Source organism: Odontesthes bonariensis, chromosome 17, assembly GCF_027942865.1.
Source record: "Odontesthes bonariensis isolate fOdoBon6 chromosome 17, fOdoBon6.hap1, whole genome shotgun sequence".
NCBI classification, from domain to species: Eukaryota; Metazoa; Chordata; class Actinopteri; order Atheriniformes; family Atherinopsidae; genus Odontesthes; species Odontesthes bonariensis.
This window is the reverse complement of record NC_134522.1, coordinates 29,412,159-29,437,665: the sequence shown is the minus strand read 5'-3', so window position 1 is coordinate 29,437,665 and position 25,507 is coordinate 29,412,159. Positions and strand designations below refer to the sequence as shown.

General features: G+C 43.4%; 1 protein-coding gene across 2 annotated transcripts in view; it reads right to left on the bottom strand.

The window, feature by feature from the left end:
* The window catches only part of npas3 (neuronal PAS domain protein 3), a 424,371-nt gene that overhangs the window by 38,127 nt on the left and 360,737 nt on the right, over window positions 1-25,507 (bottom strand). For both annotated transcript variants that reach the window (XM_075448043.1, XM_075448044.1), the window contains exon 9: window positions 10,021-10,127. In XM_075448043.1, the coding sequence (XP_075304158.1) occupies window positions 10,021-10,127 (107 nt within the window). The remainder of the gene's footprint in view (window positions 1-10,020; window positions 10,128-25,507) is intronic.

Below are 25,507 nucleotides of genomic sequence, written 5' to 3'. Positions count from 1 at the left end.
TCTGTACTGCAATGGAGAGAGAGAGAGTGGGGAGGAAGAATCGAGAAGTAAGGAAGAGGGGAAAAAAACAACAACAATAAACAAACAACAACAAAAAACACAACACAAAAAAAAAAAGGACAATATTTGTGACCACCCTGAGGGCTACTCCCATAACAAGAAGCATCATCTGAGCTCTCCAGCTCACAGCTAACAGCTGAACTAAGCTTCCGGGGTCTCTTCCCCTGCATTAACAATAAATGACCCCAAAAGTCACATAGAAAAACATCAATAAGCAAATCGAGTACTGTATTCCAGAGCAGATATGCAAACCTTGTGTTTTTGTTTTGTTTTATTTCCCTCCAACAATTAAAGTAAATGAGCCCATACAGGACACCAAGATTTCTTAAAGTAGGTAAATACTTAAAGTGATCCTATATGTCAAATAAGATTAACAGAATTCTTGCACGTATGAAACACTGATGTCCATCATGGGTTAGTGATGATTAAGTTGTATTGACGCAGGCTATTGACAACAAATCAGTTGATGAAAAGTGTCAGGCTTCAATAGAGCCCTTTGACTAAATACATAAGGCAAGAGTACTTCAGGTAACCCATTGGTGGTGAGAGGTAGAAAAGAGAATTTTTAAACTAAAGCTGTAAAGAAAACGTATCAGAACCAACTGCAATCTGTATGTGGACAAGTTTCCTGTATGTATCACAAGAGCGGGTTGAAGATAAACTGAATTCTCAAAATAGTGTAAACGAGAAGAAAGAAAAATGAAAAGAAGGAATTAAGAAATATTAGTGAGTACCATGGATCTCAAGTCAACGTGCAGATAATGTGTTGAAATGTCCAGCAAGTGATTTTTGTTCAAAACTCTGCACATTCAGAATACCAGCAATACGTCAAGACCGAGACAACTAATGACGCGGTCTGAAGATCAACTCCAGGCTCGTCCGGGGCTGGTCGAGACACAGTTTGGTTACTGGTTTTACAGAGCTTGCAGCCAGGCTCAAATTACCTCACTCTCACTTTTTTCGTTTTCTTCAAGTCAGGCACCTACCCTCACTTCCCCAACCACCCACCTGGGTCTCTGATTGACTCCTTGCTCACCCTCGACCCCGCCCAAAGACGCTCCATCTCTGTGATTTACAACTCCATTGATTTCCCTTAACCCTGACCAGGTGACTCGCCTGAGGCGGACTTGGGAGGAAGAGATAGGCGTACCAAAATAGTTCCTGAACAGCAAAGAACACGGATTACACGGATGGAAAACCATAAAATGCGCCGACATTTTTTTTTTTAATACCACTAACCACCCGGTGAGTTGACCTTTTCTTTAAAATTAACATTAGTATTGTTTTAAGGACATTGAACAGAGTGCCCAATGGAACCCTGACTATGTGGGAGAAGGATCTCATGACATGTTCATGACTTCTGGCCTAGTTACATCTTGTGCCTTGCTGACTGGTTTAGAATATTGTTGATAGTTAGAATGAGTTGTTTAACATTAGGCACCTCCAGAGAGTGCCACGTACGCTTGTTTTGATAAGGACCAGCATAAAGAGAGATCACAGAAGGAAGACGGCGGACATTTTGTACATTCTGAATGCACGTTTTGCTGTGACGGTTTGTTCAATAAACTCCCCAATGGACGGCTGACCAACGCGGGATTCGACTCTAATTTCTCCACAACATCTGTAGCAGCAGGATGGACCAGCGAAAACAGCCAAAATGGATAGAAATGAGCTATTGTTGTGAAAATGGTCTCCTCATTTCTTATTCTTGATAAACAAGCTGGAACTGGGACTCAAGGTCTTAAATAGTGAACTTGTCCTTTAAGGAAATATAGAAGTGCCATCACTTAGGTTCAAGGAGAACCTGATCTTCTCTCGTGTAGGGACAAAATAGTTTTTGAGTCTGTTGGTGGAGCAGGATTGAGACAGCAGTCTGCCACTGAACACACTCCTCTGCCTGATGAAGGTGTTGTGCAGAGGGTGGTGGGCGTTGTCCAGTATGGATAGCAGTTTGTCCAGGGTCCTTCTGTCTGCCACTGTCACCAGAGAGTCCAGTCAAACGTGTATTGTACGCGTTACGAAATATGCCCATAGTAACTCGAATTTCTATATCAGTCATCTTTTTTTTATCCAAACTTTCTTTATTGATTTTTGCATAGAACAAACAGGATCTTGACACTTATAAAAAACAGTAGTTCTAGAACGGGTTAGTAGATACAGTTCTCCCATAACAATCCCGTCCCACCCACCCTGAACTATCATGCATTCAATCCACTCACTCTCATTACAGACATGTGACATAAGATACAAATTATACACAAGCAAATACTATTGATTGATTGATTGATTGATTGATTGAGAGACTTTATTAATCCCCAATGGGGAAATTAAAATGCCACCTGGTCATCCACACAGCACATAACAAACACATAGACAAACACATAATAAATAAATAAGAGCTAAAAAAAGAAAAAAAAGAACACAAGAAACAAGTCAATTATGTCTATTTACTTAGTAAATAGACATAATAATAATAGAGAGAGGAGAAAAGGAAGATAAATAAATAAATAAAAGAAAAAGGGAAATTAAACAAAATAAATAAATAAATTACAAGTAAATAAATCAATTAGAATATAAATATAAAAATAAAAAAAAGGGAGGGGCTCAGCTGGTTTCTGCAACAATAGTCAAAGAGTCAATGTATGTATGGAAGGGCTGCCACATCTTGTAGAAGTTGCTTGTGGAACCTTTCAAGGAGAACCTGATCTTCTCTCGTGTAATACACTGTAATACATCCTGAATCAATTTATTATGAGTCTGGGGGCAAGAGTGAGACCATTTTAAAAGGATGAGCCTTTGGGCAAGTAGGGTGGTGAATGCAACAATTTTTTGCGTGGGCTTGGGCACATTGCGTGAAGAGAGCAATCAAAAGAGGGCAGTGAGGGGTTCGGACAATATGATCTGGCCTGTGACTTTACTAATTGTTTCAAATATTGTTGTCCGAAACTCAGATAGCTTAGGGCAAGATGGAAACATGTGCACAAAGTCAGCAGGAGCCTGCCCACATCTGTTGCATGTGTCTGCTCTGTCCGGATAGATTTTGGCCAGCTTGGCATTAGTAAGATAGGCTCTATGCAGAATTTTGCATTGAAGAAGGCTATGCCTTGCACAAATAGAGGATGAGTGCACATTATTTAACCTCTCCTCCCATTGTCCATCAGACAGGAGAATGTGTTTGTATGTGACTCCTATGAATCCTCTCTGCTTGGCATTGAGGGTTAAGAACTGGTCGATCAGTGATTTTGGAGGACTGTTAGGAAACTGAGGGAAGCAAGTTTTCAGAAATGAAATAGGTGAGTGTTTGGTAAATCAAACTTTGCCGCCAAGTCAGAGAATGAGGAGTAAACACCATTAACAAAAAGGTCATTAAGGCTCACCGGGCCCTTCTCAGAACAGGTGTATTGGGTCATTCTGAGGGTATGTGAGCAGGTCAAGGGGGTTTGGACCATCCCAAGAAAATGGAGAAGATTCGGAGGAATACAATTTAGAATAATAGTCAACAAACGCATTGTGGGGGGGGGGGCCGCTAGAGCGCGCATGACGATAAATCGAGTTTTCCATAAAAACAACTTTAACAACAAGAGGAAGGTTGTTAAAGTTGCATGAAACGTTTTAAAGATGGCACCAAAAAGCCAAACGGCAAAAAAACCCGACGAAGAAACTCCAGAAACCAGAAAGAAACTCCAGAAAGAAAAAGAGTGGCTTGCTAACTGAGCTAGCAGGTAGCCCCTCTCTAGAAAGTGCAGCTATTCTCCACGCCATAAACGGGATGAGTAAGCAAATGGTTGAGAGATTTAAATCGCTGGAAGCGTCTCTGAAAGCCAGTCAAGCTGCACTGACAGAACACGGGTCCCGCCTCGCTGCAGTGGAGTTAATGGCCAGCGACCACGACGACAGGTTAGCCACACTCGAGAAACAGGCTAAACGCCTGGGGGAACCTAACAAGGCTCTGCAAGACAAAGTTGTGGACCTTGAGGCGCGTTCCAGACGTCAAAACATCAAGATAATAGGCCTGCCCGGCTGAGTTTGTGGCCAACTTTATTGAGAATCTGCTGGGGAAGGAACATTTTCCGAAACACTTTGAAGTGGACCGTGCACACAGGCTGGGTGGACGACCTGCCAACGGCGCTGTAGGCGCTAACCGACCCCGTGTGTTCATAGCCAGGATACACAACTACCGAGTCAAGGAGCTCATCATGAGGCTTGCAGCACAACAAACCCCTCTGTTGGATCAAGGTCAGCGCATTCATATTTTTCTGGACTTTCCGGCTGAGATCATGAAACAGCGTCAGCTCTTTGAGGACACCAGGAAAAGACTTAAGGCTGCTGGTCACCGCACGGGATTCATCTACCCGGCTCGCCTGAGAGTTACCCATGGCAACGTCACTTCAACGTTCAGCACCCCAGAGGAAAAGTGGAGAACATTACCTCTGTCGCTAATGGGCCGTATAAACTCAATCAAGATGGTCTCTCTACCAAGATTCCTTTATTTTTTTCAAAATGTCCCAATTTCTATCTCAATGTCCTTCTTCAAAATGATTGACTCTGTGATTTTGCCATTTATTTGGGGATATAAGGCACACAGAATCTCTAAACAGCATTTTCAAAAGCCAAAGGAATTTGGAGGCCTATATTTACCATGTTTCCTGCACTATTATTGGGCCGCTAACTGTAGAGCAATGGTATATTGGCAACTGGCTAACAACCCTGACCCACAGACTGAGATACCATCCTGACTAGCTATAGAACAAAGCCTGCCCAAAAAAACCTCCCTCGGGGCAATTCTCTTCTCATTACCAAGGCTTAGAGCCTCTTGCAAGGGAGAGCATTACACAATATCTAACTCTCAGAAAATCTGGATGCAGATCAGAAAGTTTTTTGACCTTCCGCAGACATCAGTGCATGCTCCTATATAGAATAACCATGCCTTTCCCCCTTCCAACACAGATGCAGTTTTTAAGGAGTGGAATAGGAAAGGAATACAGTCCATAAAAGATCTCTATGTTAATAAACATCTATGTTCTTTTGAATTTCTACAGAAAAAATATGACCTGCCAAAATCACATTTCTTTAGGTATTTACAGATACGTCATTACATAAGACAAAATATTTCACCATCTGACTCCTTGCTATTTTTATTGCGGCGGCTATGAGCCTCCAGGTCAGCTGCCTTGGCTTTTAGCTTCTCGCTAGTCGCGGTTAGCTCAGCACATGAAGCTTCGAGACTAAGCAGACGTTCACTCACCGCGTCCACGTTAGTCTCCAGAGAGGCGATGCGTTGGCCGTGACTGGACACAGTGGATTGCAAGAGGTCTATTTTGGTCTCCAGTGCCGAGAAGGATATCTTAAACTCCGTTGCTAGCTCTGTCTTGTGGCCTTCCAAAAGGCTCGTTAGCGCTGCCATGTTAATCTCATTAGCAGCTGAGTCGATGGCGGGCGTGGAGTCTTTTTTGTGTTTTGCGTGCTTACTTGCCATTTCAAGGGGTGCTGTGGTGTCGTGGCCTTATAGTAATGAACCCTTGGACAGTTGGAGGCGGAGAGACGGCTTAAAAAAGTAGAAAGTTTAAAAAGAGTATGGTAGAGCGGGGGAGAAGCGTTTACTCCGTGTCCGCCATTACCGCTTCTCCCAGTCATCTTTTTTAATTGATTTGCATTTGATTCAAAATCGAGTAACTTTTCACTTCTATATGGAAAAAGAAACAACTGAGTCTCTGATGGCATCTTCTTCTTCCTTTTTTTTTCAAATAAAATTCTGTTTTGACAACATTTCAAATTACTTTAGCTTAAATGTAAAAAGGGATACTGTAAATGAGAGCTATATTGAGTGTGACCCAAAGTTTATAGAGGTAGTAAATTCAATCACCCCATTAGCAAATGATGACATCACTGATGACATTAGTGTGTGGTGACCATCTTGGATTACACAACGTCTAGCGAGACCTGGACTTTAAACACACGTTTCTGTTTTTTTCCTTTTTTGTGATTCCTTTCTCAATTCATGTACAACACTATGACCACAGCTATTCCAATGTATGATAATATGAGATTGTATCCACATAAACTAACCAGATATCAATAAAATGCATATCAGTATGAATATGTAAAATGTCTTTCAGAGTCTTTCCATATCTAGATGACACAGTTTCTAAAGTTCTTCAGAGTGTAATACATCTCCTTGCAAGGTACAGCACACAGGCCTACCCCACACTAACTGCACCTGTACTTTGCCCGGCGATGCCCCTTGTCAAATGTCGTCTGAGCACACAACACAGTCCAACCTGTCGTTAGCATTGTGGATCCAATGGGCTGTTAGCTTCTAAAGCATTTCTCCGTCCTGCAAGTATAGCCCTTAAGTAGGCCTGTAACAATATCCAGTAGGAAACACTTCATGGCTGTGTGGACCCAGAGTTAGTCTACAGTAGATGATGTGAGCATTAATCACAATGATGCTCAGAATTGCATTGAAGATTCAGCTGCACCGATTGGAATGGAACGTTGTGGAAGGTGTGGAAAGAGAGAGGTCTTCATTCTTTAATCAGACACTTTTCCATGACTTCATGATATCACAGTAAGGCAATTTGTGTCATGTCACAAACAAGTCAAAAGTTCATTGTTCATGACGAACACAGGGTAATCTCCCTTCCAGAGGTAACTGGGCTAGTCTCACACTGAAAAAAGGGAAATATTGGTTCTTTGAATTTACAAAAGTGGAGTTAGTAAAAGCAACACATTGAATCTATATTCTGTTTGTGAACGTGGTTTAATCGAGTACACTAAGTTAAGTAACTAGTTTCTTGCAAGTTGATTGAAATGAATCAAATTAAAAAAACAAACTCAATGTAATCGAGTTTAGGCTCTGCCATTCAAATGTGGCCACGGAACAGAAGGTGGTGCTTACGTGCCAGTAGTTGGATGCCAAAAATAGACCAAGAAGAAGATCTCTGAGAAGTAAAGACCGCAAACGATTCATGTCGCTAACGGGACGTTGTGGGAAAGTCTCCATGCTTTGCAGCAAGAGGCCGCAACCCAATATATGACAAAGTAAGTTCTTCATTATTATATGTTCCTGTTAGAGTAATTTGGGTGACAGTCGGCTTGAGCCATGTTTTCGAACAGTAATGTCATATAACAAGCCTGTTAACTCTGTGTACTTATAGCCTATTTGCATAACATGTTTGGGAACTTTAGTTAACACCCACTAGTTAATTTACTGTAGACAGTAAGTGTCAGTGTGTGTTTCTCTGCTGAGCCCGCAAGCCGGCTGTGTTGAGTGAATTTAATCAAACTTCGCCCCTGCACCAGACTGTGTCTATGGCGGGTGGGGGAGGAAGGGAAATAAGAACTTGTATGAAGTTATGACATGTTTAGGATTTTGTGTGTGTGTGTTTATTGAGACACCCGATTGATGCTAAATATTTTCTTTCACAGGTTCACTCTCCCTTTTGCATTGCATACATTCAAAGGCTCTGTAAAGGGTAGGTACTCTCACATTTATTTAAGCCCTAAATTTGCATCTTCATTTACCTTGGGATACATTTTAACCCTCTGAGGACGGATTGGGCGGACTTGCTTTATTCTGCTAAATATCGCTGGTCTAAACAACCAAGTGTTTGCTACTGCTAGTTTTGTGCAACAGCAGAATATTTTGACGATGTGAATGGACCTTTGTATTTCTATGCTAAAATTACTGTATGTGTGTGTGATTTCCAAAGTTTTATGGAAGAATGCAATCGGGTTCGATTTTTGTATTTGTACACAACACAAAACTGATTAAGATTAAGATTAAGATCATTTATTGGTCATGTATACACACGAAATTTGTCCTCCGCTTTCAACCCATCCAGGTTGGCACCTGTTGACACACATATGCACATGCACAGGGTCACACACTCATAGAGACAGATGCCAACCTGGAGCAGTGAGCAGCCGTTCGCAGCGCCCGGGGAGCGTGGGGGTACGGTGCCTTGCTCAAGGGCACCTCGGCCGTGAAAAGGAGGTGGACCTGACACCCCTCCTGATGTCTACAATGCGACCTAACCTGGGTTGTGAAGAAATAATAAAAAATTATAATAATAAATGATTTTTAATTTACATAATACATTTAAATAATATTAGCATTAACAAATCAAGTTTGTTATATTTGAAAATCAGGTATCCTGAACATGATAAAATCGTACTACTTAATTAATTGGTGTTTCAGTATCTTAAAAATATAAGTTAATTTAACTTGATTATTTTAAATACCTGAATATGATTGAAATATGTTGGTTTAACAAGTAATAATTCATTGAAAAAAAGAAGGAAATGTTGTCAGTTATCCACATTTGTATCATGTGGGACTGATGTAAACATTAAAATCAAGTAAATCCAAAGGATTCTTTTTTTCAGTGCAGGCCCCTTGACATCCCTCAATGATTACATCACAATCCCACACACACCAGCGTTGTTATCTGGTCATTAATTTGTTATAGATATGAAATAACTATCCAAGTAAACCTCATGCACCTTTTCCTGTGTATCAGGAGATGATATCAAGGTGTATCAATTTCTGTATTGTGCTGTTGGAGACATCAAAAACTGAAGTAATTCATCTGTCAAGTAAAGTGGACTTTGCTCTGAAAGTCTGCGACTTTACTTAGCCACACCCCCAGCTCCACTTTGTAAAACCTCCTTGAGACTGCAATATTGCTCTGGTTCCTGTCGGACCTCTGATGACAGAGGTCACCCAGCTGCCTCTCTTGCAGCCCCTTCCCATATTCCAGGCTTCTCTTCACGAGGAGGACAACAATGGCCTGCTAACATCAACTCTATTTACCCAAAGGATCAGCACGGTCTGTCAGTGGCCCTGACTGTGTCCAGGAGCAACACAAAGCCTTCAGGTCTAATAGCAAACCGTCACTCTTGAAGGGCAAATTCTCACCCTTCTTCATCAGCAAAGATTTGAAACAAAACATATTCTCTTGTTCAATATTTTTCATTCTTTCTCTCAAACTCTCACTTGGACATCTTCTAAATAAACACTTCTGCATAATTGCATATGCAACTGATATGGTGTTGTATTTCTTTCGATTCACATTTTGAATGAAAAGTACAAATTTGGGGAAATGATCCAAGTAACCTAGTGGTGACAATTCAATTCTATTCAGTTTATTTATATAGCGCCAAATTACAACAAATGTCATCTCAAGGCACCTAAATAATATAGTCCAAGCCAAGTGGAGTTCAACTCATTGTAATCATAATCCAATCAAATCCAATTAAATAAATTGAAACAGAAAATAATCCAATTAATTCATATAGAGCCAAATTCAAAAACAAATTCCAAGCTAAGGAAATCAACAGATTGCACCAAAACGTATCTTCAGTCCAATCTTCCGTCAGTGGTGTGAGGTGGTTAGTAGAAACTAGATTTGTTGTGCTACCTGGAGGCTTTTAGCCTGTTTCACTCAGTATGGTTGCTTGTTGCACTTCTACAACTGTGGCACTTAAATGGGTAAACCTTTGAAGAGGATGTTTTTTCAGTTTGGTGTCCTCTTTTCCAGAAAGTCTGATGATTCTCTTTACCCTACATACAAATGATTGCACCTGGGTAACATGATTTATGAATTCTCATTTTCCACTACCATACAGCCTGCAACACCAGGACATATTTCACTGAGGTACATAATTTTGGTCAGTGGTGAAATTAAGATTACCACAAGGTAATGTTCAAGGTAATGTTTTTTCCCCATCAACGAAAAAAAAAATATGAGGACATAGTGCTGGACTCACAGGCAATGCGATCTAATGATATCCAAGTGTCTATCAACAATGAAGAAATCAATCAGGGGCCTATAGTGCGAAGCAGGTTTAATATATCCAGGTCATCTTTAGCTGATTTAGCTCAACCCAAACAGTGAAGATCTTTCTAAGAGGTACTATGGTGCTGGTTATATGAACTCAAGTGGTGTTAGTACTCACAGTCTAGGTGACATTGCCTGATTCCTTCTACGTCTTCAGCATGAATGAACTGGTAGCATCTCTTCCCCACAATGTCCACTGGAGTCAGGTCCATGTAGTCACTGATCCTAAAATACAGTGAATATATTATAAGATGACAAACCTTAAAGACTTGGAAAAATATATATACACTTTAAACTCATTTTAGACCAAAGCAGTTCCAGTGCTGGTTCAGCGTAGGTAATAGGCTGGTTCGAGCTGAGAATTGGTTTGATTATCCACAGCCAGAGAGCCACAAAAGAACCACAACGTTACATTACATTATGTTTAAACACCTCTTCCAATATATGTTTGAGCTTCCCTCTTGTATTTTCTGAATTTCTGTTGAGGACCACTGTACAGGCAGACAGTTTATCAGTCTAGCTTCACAAAATAAAAAATGACACAACAAACAGTGTTTGTTTTGTTCTCCTAGCGTTGAGCCTAGTTTATATGAAATAGTAAGTGTCTTTGGAGCATTTAGCGGTATTTATGGACACTAATAAATCAGGATTTATACTTTCTGTTTTAAGCAGATCAGATTCTATGAACACCAGATCACAATACAAAACACTTGACAAAGTTAATATACATAAATATTAAAGGGATAGTTTGCCTCTTTTGACATGAAGCTCTATGACATCCCATATTAGCAATATCATTTATGAACATTGACTTACCCCCTGCTGCTTCCTGTGAGTCGGGTTCCAGCCTTGTTTTGGCGTTGACGAAGGTAGTCTGGCTAGTTAGCTGGGGTCGCAAAAATAAAGCGTCTTGCTTCTCAAAACAATATGCGTTCAAATGAGTAATACATTTGCATCACAAAATCGTTCTCCAAAAAAAGTCAGACCTCACATCGCTCGGCGCTATTTCTCTCTCCCTTCGTATCACTACGGGCTGTGTAAACCGTGCAGACCAAAGTGCAGACCGAGCAGCAAACGCCGTAACAGGTGCAGCTATCGGCAGGTAGCAGTACGCATTGATATGAAGGGAGGCAAAAATAGCGCCAAGCGATTGTGAGGTCTGACTTTTTCTGGATGAACGATTTTGTGACACAAATGTATCACTCTTTTGAACGCATATTGTTTTGAGAAGCAAGACGCTTTATTTTTGCGACCCCAACCAACTAGCTGGACTACCTTCGTCAACACCAAAACGAGGCTGGAACTCTGCTCACAGGACGCAGCGGGGGGTAAGTCAATGTTCATAATTGATATTGCTAATATGGGATGTCATACAGCTTCATGTCAAAAGAGGCGAACTATCCCTTTAATACATAATATAATATACATAATACCCAGTAGTATGATGACACTTTTATTTTATTTAAGATCAGGGAGCTGAAAGAGGAGCTGAAGAGTAATGCTGGTGGTAGTGAAGGGTGGTGGACTGGTCTGGATGGGATTTTGGGAGAGTGGGGAGCGATGGCAGTGAAGGCGGGATTAGCTATATTGTCAATATTCATAATGGTCGCCCTATTGGTGTGTTGCATTATACCCATTCTGAGAAGGTGGTTGCTGCAAGTGATGTTCAAACGGAGTATGGAACAAACCAGGAGGCAGATGACCATGCGAGACCAGGTCTGAGGACCAACGCATGGGAGAGCGGGCCAATGAATGAAGGTTACCAACGGACGGTTCACAAGATTCTTTCCTCGAGGGTGGAACCACAGTTAGTCTGATAGGGAGAAGAGATGCTGAAGATCTCTTTGATTGGGAGTGACGTACTGGCGACCTCTCCTCCAAGAGTTAGCTTAGCAGTTCCAGACCAGCCGGACGGATGTTTGGCCAGAAGCAGACGACCCCAGGGTACGGGAGATGGGACGGGACTGGAAGAAGCTGCATTACATTGCTTTTTTATTACTTTGGGTGTGTGATAATCCATAATTTTATGTATTGTACTTGATACGAAACTGTGATTAATTGGTTTGATGGTCGTGTATTCATTCTATGTTTATTATCAATCAAAACTGATCACTGATATGTCCATTGCCAATTGTGTCAGTCAACTGTTCGGAGTGCGACCTTTGGTCAAGTGGTCGGTCGCCAAGTGGGGTTGGGCCGTAGGTGAGTTTTCCCAAGATAAGAATATGAGTTACGAAAGTAGCAGTCTGTGGGTTTTTTGCACCTATGCACTGCGAACAGTGGACAAGTGTGATGACAATGTAAAACTTGTAGTGTTGTTGAATTCAATATAGTTTGATTTAATTTAATCATTTAATGTGATTCGAGTACACATATTTATATTCCTTTTCAGTTATTCAAAATGGTCCCGTTGATTGATATTGTAGAATTATTAGGATGATTGAGTGTTGATTATGTTAATTAATTCTTAATTAACTATGTGGGATAATTTTCTTTCATTTTAGATTATCTCTTTATTAAATCACTGATAAGTGATTTCAGGGGGGACCATGTGGGAGAAGGATGTCATGACATCCTCATGACATCTGGCCAAGTTACATCTTGTGCCTTGTTGTTCGGCTCATATGAATATGGGTAAAAGGTAGTATGGGCTGTTTACATTTAGAGCAGACGCTCGGCGTCGCAGAGAGAGATTGGGGCCGGATGATGCATGCATGTTATGATTAAACCAGTATAAAGTTGGTTCACAGTAGGAAGATGGTGGACATTTTGTACATTCTATATGCATATTTGCTGTGACAGTTTGTTCAATAAACTCCCCAATGGACTGCTGACCGACAGCCTACTCGTCTCTAATTTCTCCACAACAATCTTATTCGATTTTGTTGTATTTTATTGCTTTCACTGTTCTTTTATTGTTTTTACTTATTCTTCTCTTTATTTATTACCTGCTGTAAAGCACTTTGGTACACTGTAAGGATTATCTGTAAAGGCCTGTATAAATAAAGTACATTTACATTTACATTTACATAAATGTATATAAATAAAGGTAATTGTGAAATCCGTTCTAAGTAATGTATTGAGCAGCTTTGTGACTAGTGTTATTAACAGCAGTGTAAATGATAACAACACTTAACTCATGTTCAATCAATCAATCAATCAAACTTTATTTATATAGCCCTTTACAATAGCCAACTGGTACTCAAAGTGCTTTACAACAGGATAAAAACAACAATACATAAAACAAAACATAAAACGCGATTCAGAAATGGTAAAAGTGCTAAAAGTGCTAAACGTGCTGCAGGGCATTAAAAGCCTTCCACAAGTGCAATAAAATGAACTGAATAAAATTTGTATAAAATTAAGATAATTAAGAAAGAGCGGATAGAATGGATGCATAGTGGCCCTAATCAGAGTTGGAACACCAGTCTAAAAAGGTGGGTCTTAAGCTTCCATTTAAAAAGGCCGAGATCAGTGATGGTGCAGATGTCAGGGGGCAGTTTGTTCCACAGTCTAGGAGCGGCAATGGCAAAGGAACGATCACCCCACTTTTTACATCTCGACCTTGGGACCTCTAAAAGAAGCTGACCCGAACAGCGCAGGGCTCTACCGCAGTTGCGAAAAGTTAAAATGTCCGACAGATAAGAAGGTGCCAAGCCATTAGTGGCGTTAAAAACAAACAAAAGGAGTTTAAAATCGATTCTGAATCGGACCGGAAGCCAATGGAGAGACGATAGCACAGGAGTAATGTGCTCGCGCCTAGAAGTGTTTGTTAAAAATCGGGCAGTAGCGTTCTGCACAAGTTGAAGACGTGAGAGAGAGGTTTGACTGAGGCCCACATAGAGAGCGTTGCAGTAATCCAGTCTGGAGCTGATAAAAGCGTGGATTGCCTTTTCGAGGTCCTGCCAACCGAGTAAGGGCTTCACTTTTGCTAACAGGCGGAGCTGGAAGAAGCTTGTGCTGACGACTGAGCTGATCTGTTTGTCAAACTTCAGTCCACTATCAAATGTAACACCAAGATTTTTCACATGAGATTTAAAATGCGGGGCCAGAGAACCAGAATTTAAAGTAAAAGCATTTAACATCAATGAAGTACCAAATAAAATACATTCAGTCTTGTCCTCATTGCAAATATAAAGAAAATAGAATAGGGCCGAGAATAGAACCCTGTGGTACCCCACAGGACAAGCGTGAGTCTGAGGAACAGAGGTCACCAATCATGACAGTAAAACTCCTGCCTGACAGATATGACCTAAACCATTGGAGAGCGGTGCCACGGATGCCTATATACTGGTCAAGGCGGGATACAAGGACTGCATGGTCTACTGCAGGGGTCTCCAACCTTTTTCCCTCTGAGAGCTACTTTAACAAAATAAAAATGGCCGAGAGCTACTCGTGTTTTGTAACATTTATTATCATTGCTCATTTTGAATAAACAAACTCAACAATCCTTCTTTTCCTGAACATTACTGTCCACATCTCACATTCTGTATTAAAACATCACAAAAATATTATTATCATTACTACAAATACAGATATTGTTACTTATTCACTTATCCTTGTTATACATGTCCATGTCACTGTATCACACTTCACAAAACTATTTATATGCACCAAGACATCTGAAAATGGAATGTTTTCTAAAAACCAAGAATCAAAAACTTGACCCAACATAACCTTTTAAATCATCAATATATCAGTATATTCTCAATGGCAAAATCCACATAAAGAACCACATAAAGAACAAAAATTGCATTCACAATGAAAACCATTTAGTTCAGTTCAATATTGAGCAGTGAAGGTGTGAGTGTGTGAGTGTGTGAATGTGTTCAGAAGTTCAGCCTTTTTTAGCTAGTGAGATGACTGACACTGCAAGGAGTCAACAAGAGAGGTGTATGCTGGAGTGTATCCACTTAAGTTCACTCTTATCCAGCAGCACCAGCACAGCAGGGTTCCCAGCGTCGACAGCGTTAACAGCGCAGATTTTATTTTTTTGCCTTCTGCAGCTTGCCGTCTCTGTCAGCCTTGTACAATCTCTCTGGTATTGATGTTACATCTGCCCCACAGTCCAGTTTAAACTCTACATTCTCCCCATTTAGTTGGATTCTTTCCATCCATGGTTCTGATGTTTCAGTTTCTATGTCTCCTAGAAAATAATAATCATCAGTGTCTGTGTCTTGAATTTCTGTGACTTCACGCAGACCTACGGCATTCCCTGTGCGACAAACTGCAGCAAAATGTCCTTTTTCCTTGCACTTACGACATTCTGCTTCTCTTGCTGGGCAGTCTTCCCATGCATGTTTTTGTTTACGGCCACATCGGCCACAGTCTCTCTGCGTCTGATTATTTGCCTTTTGTTCCCATTTCTGTTTCCACTCTTTTGTCTTTGTGTTGATGGCGTCCATGTTTGCTTTGATATCCCAACAATATTACTAGGCATGTATTGTTGTAATGTTTTAAATACTTGAACGCATTTTTTCTAGAGAATATAATTGTTTTGTATATGGGATTATTCTCAATCGGCTCTTTTGGGCTTTCACATGCGCGAGCCTACAACCAGCCGGTGAGTTACATGCTGTTTATAAAGTTGTTTTGTAACGTCCCCATGCCAGTAATGTGAGAACCATGCATATGGTTTTGATGGTAAGGCTTGTGACTTTATTGTCGGATGGGTTATAAAGTGGTGTGACGTTTCTGCAGTGTGCAAGTTGTTGTTTTACGTGGAAGGGTTAGCGCTTGCCCCTTAGCCACCACGTATTAGCCTCGCATGACAGGGTGTGCGAACAGAGCGATCTCCACACAGGGAGCGCAGATTTGCACCTGTCTGTGTCCTACTGTCAGTATTTGACAACCTCTAGCAATGGAAACGCGCTTCAAATGCCCCGGAGTTCCCCTTTAATAAAACAACCTTTCTATCGAAGTCCGCATCCGTGTCCTCCCTAACACCACAACCTGACAATTTGTCTGTGGGAAACTGAAAGCGCACGGGAGATGACAAGGTCGAGAGTGTGCCCACGGTCATGTGTTGGTGCATTGACAGATTGTGTAAGATCAAAGGACTCCAAAAGGCCTTTAAATTCATTGGCCAATTGATTGTCAGCACAACAGACATGAATATTAAAGTCACCACAGATCAAGAGTTTATCAAACTTTGGGATAAAATCGGACAAAAATTCAGAGAACTCTTGAAGAAAGTCCTTATTAAATCCAGGTGGGCGATACACTGTGGCACACAGCACAGGACAGGTGACGTTGATCACGAACAGCTGCAGCTCGAAGCTGGGGTAATTGCTAGCGGTTATCATCCGGCATCTGAAGCTCTCCTTGAATATAGCAGCCAGACCGCCCCCACGACCGGTAGCCCGCGGGCGGCTGAAGAAGGAGCAGCCGGGAGGGAGGAGCTCCGAAAAGGCGCTGTTATCACCTGGTTTCAACCAGGTCTCTGTCAGCAGGAGGACATCCAGGTGGCGTGATGTAAAAAAGTCATTCAGTATAAATGTCTTATTTGCGAGGGATCTGGTATTTATCAGCGCCATGTGAACCGATCGACAGTCAGTCAGGTGGGAGAAGCGACTGAGCAGGCGGAGATTCCCCGGCACACAGCCCCACTGGGAGCTCCGCACCAGCCCACAACACGGAAAGACCACCCCGGTGTCATGGAGAACCGGCCGGAGCCACCGGTACCTGTACTCCGTGGATCCCTGCAAGTCATAGCCATTGTAGCCTGTGGAGGATCCGGCTGGTGGACGGCGTGGATCGTGGAGGGGGGGCGTCAGATACCTTTTCAATTTAACGAAGACACCCCCTCGATTCCGCGTTTTCTGCTGCGATTTTTAGGAGGTAGCCAGCAAGGAAGACGCCATATATGCAGTGGTAAAGACTCCAGGAAAGGCGGAGGCCTCTTTGAGTGTCCGTAAGAGCCGCAAATTGGCAGTTTATCCAGCAACTTACGAATATAAAGAAGTGTCAGGCGATCATACACCTGGATCGGTGACACACTCCGTGTAACAGACAGCAAAAACAAGAAAAACAGTAATACGCTTAGCAGAGAGAGATGGCCAGCCAAACACAGGGGCGCCATCTTGATGTCTGTGAACATAGGTGGAAAATCAACCTAAATATCAGATAGTTAATAAGTTTAAGTCTTCTTCTACGACTTAATTCTGGAATGTCAAGCTGTCAAGCTGGCTGCAAGCTGCAGTTGCTCCGCTAGTTTTGTGAGTATTTAGTTTTTTTTGTGATTTATATGGAGCAATGTAACAAATGTAGTCTTTTTGTAGTTTTGGAGGCGAGGTTATCTGAATTGGAAGCTCGGCTCTGCACTGTTGAAAATCAACCGATAGCGAGCCAGGTCCCTTTAGCCAGTGTGGAGCCACCTAGCGTAGCTAGCTCAATTAGCCTCCCCCTAGCAGAACCCGAGCAGCTGGGATTACAGGGTGGCTGGGTGACTGTCAGGAAGAGGCATAGCTCTAAAGTCAAGCCCGTTGTTCACCATCGACCTGTCCATGCTTCAAATAGATTTTCACCACTCAGCGACACCCGCTGAGGACAAAACCCTGGTAATTGGCAGCTCTATAGTCAGAAACGTGGCATCAGAGACACCAGCGGTCATAATCAAATGGATTCCAGGGGCCAGAGCGGGCAACGTAGAATCCTATTTAAAACTGCTGGCTAAGGATAAACGTAAATATGGTAAAATGTGTGTGGTGGTCGGTAGCTACGCCCCATGTCATGCTATCACGGCTGAAATGTTTCCTCATAAGACACAGAGACAACCGGCGGGTGTTTAATAAGTTAAACTTACACTGGTCTCATTTGTCTGCAGCGCTCTGCTCTCCTTTCTTCCTTCATGAAATGAAAAAGTATCTCCTGACTCTCTCTGTGAGCTCTTCCAGCCTCGATATTAGACGCCTGATGTGATCGTCCATGATTAATATCACCATCATGCAGACCATGAACACGGTGGCCTCCTAGCTCTCCATATTAGCTTCTTTGTTGTGTTTTTCTTCTCTCCTTATTTTTACCGGGTTTTGCTTTGTTCTGTTGTTGAATGTGGCGCTAAACGGCTAACGGCTAACACGTCACGCAGACGGCTGCGTGCAGCGCGTCAGTCCCGACCTGGTCCCGACTCATGTGCGAATGCAGACTGAAACAGTTCCGCTGGGGAAGGACAGTTATCAGAACGAAATTCGAGTAGGACAGTTCTGATAACTGCGTTCTTAGAACGGCTCTGTCCGAAAGCAGCTAAAGTCTGTGTCTGGTGTGGTAGTTCCCACCATGCTGGTTCTTCTTGTGTTACAAAGAGATAGACTTTATGAATGCATTCTGTTTACCATTCATTGTTTCTCTCTGGCTCATGCTGTCTTTGTAGTCTTGACTTCTGATATTATGTATATGTGACATTATTGTGGTCATTAACTCGTGTTTCCCTGTTCCAACAGATATCATTTGAATGGTGTTACAGTGGTTATTTCCCCCCCTTTTCTGTCTTCTCAAACCCCAGCTGGTCGAGGCAGATGGCCACCCTTCCTGAGTCTGGTTCTGCCAGAGGTTTCTTCCTGTTAACACATTAAATACCGGCGGTGTTTACGGAATTATGTCGTAGAATCCCAGCGTTCTAAACCATTTTTTGACGTTTTTTGTACAGTCACAGCATATTATGTGATAGGGCCACTGAAACATGTTATGGCTCGTTTGAAAGCTGAGACTTTAAACTCTTTGTGGGTCAAAACTGCGTGTCTCTAGGTGCCGCCATTAGCGAGCTATCCTTAGCTAAACCAAGGCGGGTATCCACCAAAATCAACAACAAACTGAGATATCGGGTATATAGCGCTCTTTCAGCCTGTCGCACTTTAGATACTTACATATCCGGGTCAGAGGATTTGCGTCGTGTCCTTGTGTCAAAGGAGTTTACATGTTCATAAAACCACCAAGTAGGTGGAGGGATTCTAAGAATGTATAGATTCAGAATCCATAAAAAAAACGTAAAAACGTATTTTTAAAATTTGGGAGCCAGCGCATGGGCAGTAAAACGTAGTTTTACGTGACTTGGGAGTCAATGTGTTAAAAGGGAGTCGTTCCTTTCCACAGTCACCTCAGGCACGCTCAGGACGGGAGATTGGACTGAAGACAAGTTTCAGTGCAATCTATTGGTTTCCTTAGCTAGGAAATAGTTTTTGAATTGGCTCTATATGAATGAATTGAATTATTTTATAAATAATTATGATTACAATGAATTGAATTCCAATTGGCTTGAATTGGACTTAATTATTTAAGTGCCTTGAGATGACATTTGTTGTATTTGACGCTATATAAATAAAACTGAATTGAATTGAATTGAATTAATTACAGCTCTGAGCCCAGCGTTGACCCGCTCCATCATCTGCGCAGTGAATTTCAGGTGAGGGGAGGAGGGAGAAAGGGAGGGTGAGGAGGACGATGACCTGTCAGGGGTTTGGGGGGCTGGGGAAGGTCCCGGTCCCTGGTCCTGTTAATTGGTGCTGTTGAGAGGGTTGGGGGAGAATAAGGACCCCTCTCCTTGCCTCCGATGTCTCTCCTTTCCGAAGCTCTTCCCGGGTGGGGGCAGATGGAGTTCCTCCTCAAGGTTTCTGCTGGGCTTTGTTTGTTCCTTTCTATGAGATAACTCCTCGTTTATCTCAGTCTTGGCACCGAGCACAGATGGATGATGTAGGAAATTAAATATGTTGAAGGTGAACAGTTTCACCCCTGACTTTTTAAAATGAAATCCATTTGCCTTAAAAAGATGCCTGCTGTACTGTTCTCTCTGTGTGTTTTGCTCTTGCGTGAACACAGATAAACAGCCAGCCAAACTCCTTTTTTCAAAGAGCCAGGAAGTGAGCGGCTTGCTCCTTTAATATCTTACACATAAGTCAGCATTTCTGACTGCATTGAATTCGATGTAAAAAACCATTGCTTTCTGGGAGATTAACTGCATAACGGCTGTGAAACTACTATAAACTGCTGTAAACGGCTATAAACGGCTATAAACGTTTTCTTCGTTGTTACTTCTGGTTCGTCGAGGGATTTTCAAAATAAAGGCGCCAAAAATACATATAAAGAAAGAAAACTGAATCAACATTTCAAAGTGTATTTTAAACATATTCAGGGCAGAACACCTGCGTTCCCAATTTTTTTTTAGATTATTAATAAAATGGACTGGCGATAAAAGCCATTTATTTAGTGCCAACAACCTTCTGAATCTTTGCTCTCCTCCTCTGACAAGGGGTACAGGTCCACTGATGAATACAGCTGCATTCAGCGAGCTCAATGACAATCCAATAAAGTCCCGTTTCAGAACCTCAGATTGTTGCTTGGACACATCGTTTGACCCTGTATGCAGAACGATATTTGTCACAGTTGCATATTCATCTGCAATTTCAGGAATTCTCTCCTTCATATCGTTGACCATATCCCTTGGAAAGCAGAGGACTTTAGTGTTCTTACCGCACATCCTTTGTACATAATTTACGGCAGAGTCACCCACAATCAGAGTTTCAGGTCCAGCCTTTAGCTTTCCCTGTGGCCTTTTACTTTCTGACAGGTTTTCAGTCCTTGCCTTGCCGCTTTGGGATGGATGGTCATCCAATAGAGATCCAGAGTCCTTCGATAGTGGAGCAAATCTGTTCTGCAGTTTCACACTCAGTTGTTTTGGAAGTTTTGTTGTTAACCTTCCCATTCAAAGATGTCCAGTCCTGTTTCCTCCTGTGTACAGGGACAGAAGAGCTCCTCTGTCTCGTGGGAAGTGAAGGCCAGTCAGTTTCACATATTTCAGCTCGCTGTGCTCTGCCTGTGATACGTCCTCCCACTTCCAGGAGACACGATTTACTTTTTGGTTTTGCACCGAGACGGTTCCAGGGAGGATTATTATTAGATGATTTATTATAGAGTCTGCTTTCTTGGTCGTGTTATCTGTGCTCCTTAGCTGTGTGTTAGCTTGCTCATCTCCACTATTCTGAATGAATGGCAAGGTTGTTTCATTTCCACACAGTCCATTTACCTCCACATTTACTTCTAAGCGATGAATTTTCATCTCCAGTACTGCAATCTTCTGCAGGAGGCTGTAGTAGTCATCTGTGGAGAAGGGAGGCATCTTGCTGCTCATTAGCCTTAAAGGCCGTGTATACTCTCGCAGCAGTGAGTCGCAGTGAGCTTGTCGCAGACATGACGCAGTTATTTTTGATTTATGCCTACTTTTGAAGCGCGGTCTGCGCTATGTTAATCCCACGCCACAACGCAAGAGGGACAATCACGAACAAGCTAGGATTGTGGGTGTGGTGGGTGGCGTGTTTCTCTTCCGGTTACGGAGGTCATTCAACAACAATGGTGACTGGACGAATGCGCACTTTGATTGAGATGCAGCTGATCGATCTAGAAATAGAAGAAATATTGCTACTACTGGAGCTGGCAGAGAGGCGAAAGAATCGTCACGGTTAGCACGGTTAGCACGGTTAGCGTCACCATTAGCCGGTTAGCAAACCAGAAATACGCATAGTGTAGAGCAGATGTAGAGTTGACCAATCAGAGGCCTCCTTTCTTTCCTCCCTGCGGCGATATCTGCGGCACTGTCTGCGGTGAGTTAAGGCTGATTCTTACTCGGCGCGACCTCGCTCATACAAGCTGGTCGCAAATGGCGCAAACGGTCACGTGTCCCAAAATTCCGCCACGCCCCCCGTCGCAAGCAAGAAAATCCTCGCACGGCGCAAGGGCGCGCACACAACTTTTTTTCTGACTTTGCGCGCGCTCCACCGGAAACAGCTGACCAAGAAAAAGAAAAAATGAACACTGCAGAGACCGCGGTGACCGAGAGGATGCGCCTCTACAAACATCTGTACGACACGTCTATGAAGTTACACTGGGACAACGTTTGACAAAGTTCGTCTTGTTGCAAAGGACGAACATTCCACCTTCTCTTCTGTTTTTGCCGCAGCCGCTTAGCTCTGAGATACATATACAGTTCTACACCCAGAGTAAATTCATTCCGCATCAGATGTGCCAGCCTCTGCTGACGTGACACCACAGGTGGCATTGTGTATGCTTTCTTCGTATGCTTTTCAGCTTGTTTCCTCAACAGTGACGCTCGCTGGTCTGGAGAGAACTGCAAATGTGACGCATTCTCGGCGCAAATGAGCTGAAGGAACTGTGAAGGGGCTGGCGCTTTCGATGACGTCATTAATGGTTCTCGAGCCAGAACAGTTGGGCGTTTGCGCCGAGTATGAATCAGCCTTTACAATTTTGGGGAGGTGTCTGCGTAAGGGGGGGGAGGACATGTCTGCGTTAACTGCGACACACACGCAGACGACCTGGTTTCCGACCATAAATCAGCCTTAACGGTTAGCCCCTTTCCAGGCTATTTAGTTTTTGCTGAATGCTTGGTGCCCGGACACTGTAAATTAGGCTTCAGCTGCGTGTAGGTCACGCACACGGAACGCTGAAGATAAAGAACTATAAAAAAAGTTGCTGTTTCTGTTAAAAACACTTTAATCCCAGATATTCATAAGTGTCCAGAAGCTATCGCAGATAGGCTCACGTGGAAAAAAAGTGAAAAATCAGCATAAAATCAATAAAATAAGCAAAGCAAGTAGAGAGCAAGTAGAGAGCAAGCTGAGTAAGCGTCCGCAGGACGAAGCAGGAAGTCTTAAAGCGATATTCCGGAGTAGATTCAACCTGGGGTCATTTGAACCGTGATATCCAGCCAAGTAGCCCACCCGAAGTTTTTTCGATATTGGCTGAACATCAGCTGAGTTACTGAGTTATCCCGAATAGCTTCGTACAAGGGTTAATGGATCCTGGCAGTATCTCCAAAATTACCACACTAAAATCACATGCCATGACACCAAACTTCTACAGTAGAACAAATATGGTCTGTACTCACAAAACGATGCATTTGGAAGTTTGAAAATAGTCCAGGAGTTTATTATTATCAACACAAGCCTGATAGCTTTTCTGCTGCTAAAGCTGCGTCGACGTCACTTCTGGGAGCTGGGAGCTTCAAAGTAAGATGAGGGTTGATCTACTACTGTACACAACAAAGCAAGGCTGGTCAATTTCTCCATTGATAAAATAATTTAACAACTCTACAACATAAAAATTCATAAAAATAACATGTAGAATATAGCATATACTTTGTAAATAGCATTAGTCCTGTTTCAGTTGGCCCTTTCTTGTCTATATGAATTTCTCCCCCTAAAATGTGCCTGCATGGTAGCAAACGAGTTTAATTAACTCACATTTTTCATAGTGTCAGTGTCAATCACAATTGCAGTCTTATACATGTGACATGTTGAACTACAAAATACAAATGTTCTTGTATTTCAAATACATGGGTCAGACGTGACCATCAAACAGACCAGGGGGGTCAGGCACCAGGTAGTTCCTAGAGCACTTTCTCTTTTTGCATTTTTCATAGGGGATGGAGATAAAGTAGCACTGGTTAAGCATATTGATCAAAGGTTCGTAGATGTAAAGCAGGAAGTCCTCCAAAATGAGGATGTAAGTCTCCTCCTACTGGCAGTCAGACTTTGGCATAACCTCAGTATCCAAGGTGTTATTAACTCCATGAGACTTCTCAAACCTCACCAGGTTCTCCAGCCATGCATAGATCCTAGTCATCACGGCTTCCATATCCAGAGCAGTAGTTTTTATATTTTGATTCAAAAGTAAAACATCAAAATGAGCAGTGTAAACTTACTCCAACAAGGTTTTCTGTTATAGTCTATCTTGATGGTCAGGTTATTTCAGCTGAATTCGGCCATAATGTCACGCCCAGGGACTCTCATTTTTAGTTTCATGTTTTAGGTTATGTTTTTGTGTTCAGTCCATGTTTAGTTTAGTTATGTCTTAGTTTCCCTGCACTCTGTTTATTAGTTCATTCACTTCACCTGTGTTTTTTCCCTCAGCTGCACTCACTCTCCAATCACTCTCACTCCCTATTTAGTTTCCAGTCTCCCCTCTTAGTTGTGTGTCATCCATGCTACGCTACCAGGTTTTCCCATGTTCTAAGTTGTGTTTGCAAGCTAAGTATTTGTTTATCCATGCCATGTTAAGTTCTTTGTTTTGTTTTCCAAGTATTTATTCCCAGCTAAGTTTTTTGATATCCGGTTCGGCCGCGCCTTTGGTTTATACTTAGTTTTTTGTTTTTTGTAAATAAACCCAGTTTTTCTTTCATAAGTCCGCATCCGTGTCCTCCCTAACACCAACCTGACAGAAAGATCCGGCCTACCATGGACGCGGCGGACTTTAAAACCGCAATACGGCTAGCCGAGGACCTCTGTTCCTGCTTTGAGCAGGACAGCACCTCCTGGAGGAAATTGGACGTGGCCAATGACCTCATTGACTTTTTTTTAGCAAAACAAGTTCTCCAGACCTGGCCTGTGGACCTGTCTCGCATCTGGGGGAAGGCGAGGACTATGCAGCGCACTGCAACGCTCGACATCTTTGGCATGGAGCCGTATCAGGTAGCTGCACTTTACTCCTCCCCCCTCACCTCTTCAACATCTCAGTCCACAGAGTCCAGCGACCCAGCATCAGCCACAGTGTCCAGAGACCCAGCAGCCACAGCCGTCCCAGAGCTGGCCCCAGCCGTCCCAGAGCTGGCCCCAGCCGTCCCAGAGCTGGCCCCAGCCGTCCCAGAGCTGGCCCCAGCCGTCCAAGAGCTGGCCCCAGCCGTCCAAGAGCTGGCCCCAGCCGTCCAAGAGCTGGCCCCAGCCGTCCAAGAGCTGGCCCCAGCCGTCCAAGAGCTGGCCCCAGCCGTCCAAGAGCTGGCCCCAGCCACAGAGGCCTCAGGGCCTGACCCCGAACCCAACCCAGAACCTGACCAAGAGGCCACAGGGCCTGACCCCGAACCCAACCCAGAACCTGACCAAGGGCCTGACCAAGAGGCCACAGGGCCTGACCAAGAGGCCACAGGGCCTGACCACGAGCATGACCAAGAGACCATAGTGCCTGACCAAGAGACCATAGTGCCTGACCAAGAGGCCACAGGGCCTAACCACGAGTCTGACTGCCGGACAACCGTCTCCTGCCGCCGCGCCAACGGAAGTCTGGGTGCCAACCAGACAACCGCCCGCTGCCACGTCATCGGGGGTCCGGGCGTCCGCCGGACCACCGCCCGCTGCCACGTCATCGGGGATCCGGGCGTCCGCCAGACCACCGCCTGCTGCCACGTCATCGGGGGTCCAGGCGTCCGCCGGACTGCTGCCACGTCATCGGGGGTCTGGGCGTCCTCCAGGCGTCCGCCTGCTGCCATGTCATTGGGGGTCCGGGTGTCCGCCAGACCTCCGCCTGTTCCTGCCACGCCGTCAGAGGTCTGGGCGTCCGCCAGACCACTGCCTCCTGCTGCCCGAAGCCGGTACCACATGCCTGTTTCTGGTCCCCCGTCTGACCGGCTTCGAGCCCCTCTCTCCCACCCTCAGACTGTTAAGGGTTGTCTGGGATCCACCCCTTGAGGGGGGGGGGGGGCTCTGTCACGCCCAGGGACTCTCATTTTTAGTTTCATGTTTTAGGTTATGTTTTTGTGTTCAGTCCATGTTTAGTTTAGTTATGTCTTAGTTTCCCTGCACTCTGTTTATTAGTTCATTCACTTCACC